This window comes from Elephantulus edwardii, unplaced genomic scaffold (assembly GCF_000299155.1).
Source record: "Elephantulus edwardii isolate Elephantulus edwardi_28Jun2011 unplaced genomic scaffold, EleEdw1.0 scaffold00076, whole genome shotgun sequence".
Classification (NCBI taxonomy): Eukaryota; Metazoa; Chordata; class Mammalia; order Macroscelidea; family Macroscelididae; genus Elephantulus; species Elephantulus edwardii.
In genome coordinates, this window is record NW_006399826.1 from 14,920,962 (window position 1) to 14,925,661 (window position 4,700).

The 4,700-nt window shown below is 44.1% G+C and overlaps 1 protein-coding gene across 1 annotated transcript in view; it reads left to right on the plus strand.

Moving 5' to 3' along the window:
• The first annotated feature begins 2,243 nt into the window (after positions 1-2,243).
• The window catches only part of SLC14A1 (solute carrier family 14 (urea transporter), member 1 (Kidd blood group)), a 22,829-nt gene continuing 20,372 nt past the window's right edge, over positions 2,244-4,700 (plus strand). Inside the window, exon 1 of the mRNA XM_006889216.1 lies at positions 2,244-2,390. Within this exon, the coding sequence (XP_006889278.1) occupies positions 2,244-2,390 (147 nt within the window). The remainder of the gene's footprint in view (positions 2,391-4,700) is intronic.

Consider the following 4,700-nt stretch of genomic DNA (forward strand, 5'->3'; position numbering starts at 1 on the left):
CTCCAGGGCAGCTCCCAGGCTGCATTTGGAACAAATCTGCAGCACCCTGAGGCCTGTAGTGGGCATGGCAGTGGTACAGGAGAGGGAGGCTCACTCAAGGCAGAGGGACACATTCACTTGTCATAGGAGTCAATGCCTTCAGTAAGGGCACAGGGTACAACTAGGCAACACAAAGCTATTCTTTGATGTTTAACTTTCATCCCAAGGGTATTTCAAGGCAGCCATGACTACAAGTGGTGCTTCTATCTGTCTGAGCCCTAGTGCCCCCTGCAGACCCTGACATGCACAGCTCTTCCCTCAACAGCTGTTAAATTGTATAGTCTCTTAGATTCTACTCCACTATTCTGTATTAGTCTATATTCTGTTAAAATAATCTGTAGTGGTAATAAGCTATGCTGCAGATGCAAAGGCGTATGGTTCAAGGCCACCAGCTGCTCTGCGGAGGATAGGTAATCTCCTCCCGTGTGATTAACTGCCTCTGAAAAGCCACTGGAGGGAGGGTCAGCTATGGGTCAGTTCTGACTCTACAGTATACAATAACCACAACAACATCCACCATTAGACTGTTAGCCTGCTGCTGTGCCTGGTTCCACAGTGGAAGACAAGAAACACCTTCCAAAAGACACTTCCTGCACAGAGAGCTGTCTCTCTCTGCCACTTGCTGAACTAACTTGGTTCCCACTCTGACCATCAGTTTTCTCTTCTGTACAAGGAGGGTTTGGGATTGGCAACCCTTAACATCCCTCCCAGTGCTCACAGTTTCCAGGGATTTGGTTTTTCCTTTGTTCTTGTTCGTTTTACTCCGGGCTCTGAGGAAATGATGGTGTGGTTCTCTGAGATGTGTGTGATTTGGGCAGAAGGTGTGGGCATGTCATTTGTACTGAATGACTGACAGCCTCTCTTGTCTCTTTCTTGCCTTTTGCTTTTCTTTTTATTAATTTTAATGAAAGTTTACAGAGACTTTGGATTTCCAGTCATTCTTTGTTGCACTTTTCTCCCTGCCCAACCTCCCCCACCAGTTCACTCTTCTCTTTGAAAAGTAAAAGAAAAATTCTTTCATTGTTATGCAATCCCTCCTCCCAAGTCCACTCCAAAGGACTTCTGCTTCTTTTTTTTTTCTTTTTAACATTGTTCTTCATCAAACAAAATTAAACCTAATCCATCCCCAGGTACCAGAATGTTACCTAACTAAACAGATCACTTACAGTTCACACATATACACAGGAAAAAGAACTCTTCCATCCAAGTACCTACCAGCCTTAACTTCAGATAAGATTGGGAACTTTGCAAAACAAAAAGATCTTCCATACTTGTGAATATTTCTGGGTATGCTTGAGTTTCAGACTAAGTCTGTAGAATAGAATAAAAATGAAATAAAGGAACTAATAAAACCATAGCCTCAATTCTGATGCATAACATCCCATGGACAACTTTCCCAGAGGGTATCTTAGGCGCTAAATCTTCATGGGAACAGATTGTGGTTCAAACTGTTGACCTTTGGTTAGAAGCCCAACGCTAATCCACAATGCTACCATACCCCTGAAATAAACAGAAAGGGGTGGAAGGATAAAATAAATACCACACACAGAACTTTCTCTAGCATTTCTGAAGGAAAAAAGATATCCATAGATGTAATGAAGGTTTTTATAAAAAAACAAAAACAAACAAACAAACAAAAAACTTTAAAAAAGCTGCCAGACTTGTTGAATTCAATAAAGGATTAACAAGTTAATTTTCAATTTTTAAGAATTTAGCTTCAAGTAAAAGGGAAGCGGGATATCATTTAGCAGAGGACCTAAATGAAACGTTTGCTGTCCATAAAGTATGGTTGGTGTCATCTTACAGAAAACAGATCCATGCCCTTTTTCCCTGGCCTCATATTTCATGATGAAGAAGTCTGGGGCAGCTTGTTGTGTTGATGCTTATCCCCAGGCTGGAATGCTAACAGTTTGCCCTGAGTGTTTGCGGGTAGACTTCAGATCTACCAGCCTCTTGCCCATGGAACACTGCGGCAGAACAAAATCAGTTGTCTCTCCATCTGCCAGCGAGCGCTTTGTTGGTGGAGAGGCCACGTTGTCTCTTAGAAGCCTCCATCTGGGGCCACGATGCCCCAGGAACCCGTGCAGCACCCTCTAGCCGCCTTCGTCTTGCATGTCCATCATGCACTCATCCCCATCAGGGTGCATGTCCCGCTGATTCACATATTTTTGCCCTTCGTCACATTTGGAGAGAGAGGAAGGATGATGAATGGACGGTCTTTGGTTGCCGGTGCTGATGATGCCCCGCCTGGTCCTCTTTGGAGGGACCCTTTCGGAAATAAAGCTGGTGAGGCAGCGCGCCGAGGCTTCAGCCAGCTAAGATTGGCCCTTGTCCGCAGGCTGGACAAACAGGTATGATGCTCCCATGCAGCTTCTAGCACTGGGGACCTCTGAGCTGATGTGTCTTTTCTGAACAAGCCTGGGGAGCAGGGTTCTGCATGCTCTGAAGGGCAGCATGGCTGTGGTTGAGCCCAAGGGCAAGGGTCTTGGTCTGCATGGTCCTATGCCATCCTTCTTGAGGACTGAGGCTAGATTGTTGAGTGTTGGGGCTTTAACATGTAAGGAGAAGTTAAGGAGGATAGCCTAGCATTGAAGGAAGCCTGCTGGCCTTGAGTTACTTTTGGGACTAACTGAAAGATCTGTGCTTTGCATCTGTCAGCTGCTCCCTGAGACTCCTGAAAGACTTAAAGCCTTGGAACACCCAGTGGAGGGTCGCTGTGAGTCTGAATTGACTCCATGGCAATGGTTTCTAATGTCCTACCTTCTTTCTTTTGCTTTATCTGCCCATCTTTGTTGAGATTAAGTGGTACTGAAATGTTTTTATTGGTGGAAGGTCCTTGCTCAATACCTTATCATTGCTTTTGAAATTAGGATGTGTACATTCTGAAGGTTCCTAGAAAAATTTAAATGTTCTGGCAGGAGAAAATTCCAGGGCAGAGCACAACCTAAAGGTACTCATTTCTTGTATCTATTTCTCATAACTAAATTCTCACAATGAAGTTCAGGTGCCACAGTCCAAAGCAAGCTGAAGAGCTGTTGGAAAGTCGGCAGCCTCCCTGGTGGGTCAAACCCACCAGCAGCTCTGTGGGAGAAAGATGGGCAATCTCCTGTGAAATTTACAGCCTCCTGAAAACCCACTGGAAGGATGGTCAGCTATGAATCAGTACCAATTCAGTGGCTATGAGGATTTTTTTTAAAAGATGAATTAGCTGGCCAGGGCTCCAAAGAGCTCCAAGATTTTGGTTGTCCAGATAAATGGGCCCTGGGTGGTGCAGATGGCTAATCATTGGCTACTAGCTGAAAGGTTTGGTTGTTCACACTCACCTAGAAGTGCTTCAGAAAAAAAATTTCTAGACCACAGCCATGAAGACCTTAGGGGTCACCAAGAGCCAATTGATTTGATGGGAGGAGGGTTCTGGGATTCTGGGACAGGAGGCACTGTTTAGTAGAGTCTTAAAGACTTGCTCCGCTCATGAGAAGAGCCCTTATTATAGGGTGTCGTTGACCTTCAACCCACCCCGAGATGTGGATATTGGGGACATCAACTGTATTATGCCTCCTCTTTGACAGGCTCTGGGTCAAACAGAAGTGGTTTCATCTTGACTTAACTCTCGGTAGAGCAGCTAGAGTCTCAGGCCTTTCAGGTTCTCAGTCATGTCTGGCCAGTTAAATTAATGGGTTTCAGGTCTGTATCTCCAAAATCTCTGCGGTGAAAGAGTGTTTCAAGCCCTCTAAATAAATACATGCAGGAAGTACTGAGGGCATGAATGTGTTTATTTTAGCAGAGCCAGCTACCTCCTTGTCCCTGTGATTAGTGGGAAAAGCCACACTGACTTGTTCATTGTCATGCTGTCTCTTTCCAAACCCGCTGCCATTGAATTGATTCTTGTTTATAGATACTCTATAGATAGAATACAATTGATCCTGTAGGGTTCCCACCTTATAACTTTGACAGAAGCCGATTACCTCGTCTTTCTCCTGTAGAGCAATTGAAACACCAACCTCTTAATTAACAGCCAGGTTCTTTAACAACTGCAGCAACAAGGATCTTTAGACATTGTTCCATCCACCTAGAGAAACTCTTTGACCTGTCATTGTCTAGACTGATGCTTCTTCTTTTTAAATTTTTTTGTTATTATTTTCCGTGTGTATACTCTCAAATCAGATCTGACTGGTCCAGGAGGAGATTGCCCCTCTTTCTCCAGCAGAGCATCTGGTGGATTTGAACCACTGCATACCTCTGGGATTGCAGTGCAGCTTCTTGCCACTAGGCCACCAGAGGACCTTATGCCTGAAATTTCTTACCAGTTGGTTTGATTTTGAAAATAGGTCACTGAAGAGAAGGAAGGGGCTTGTGATGTTGTTGTTGTGATGTGCTGTCAAGTCAGAACCCACTCACACAGAACCTCTAGCAGACTTTCAGAAGCTGTATATTATATGGGAGGAGATTGTCTATTTTTTCCCTAAGGAGTAACTGGTGAATTAAAACCATTTAGTTTTGGGTTAACAGCACAACTCCTCACCCAGTAGACCACCAGAGCTACCTGTAGAGGGGGCTTAGCAAGTAATCTTTTCAATTATGAAATTTAGAGCAAGAACTACTTGAAAATAAATGATAGCTATCTTTTAGCCAGATTATCAAGTAAAAGACAATCTTTTTTT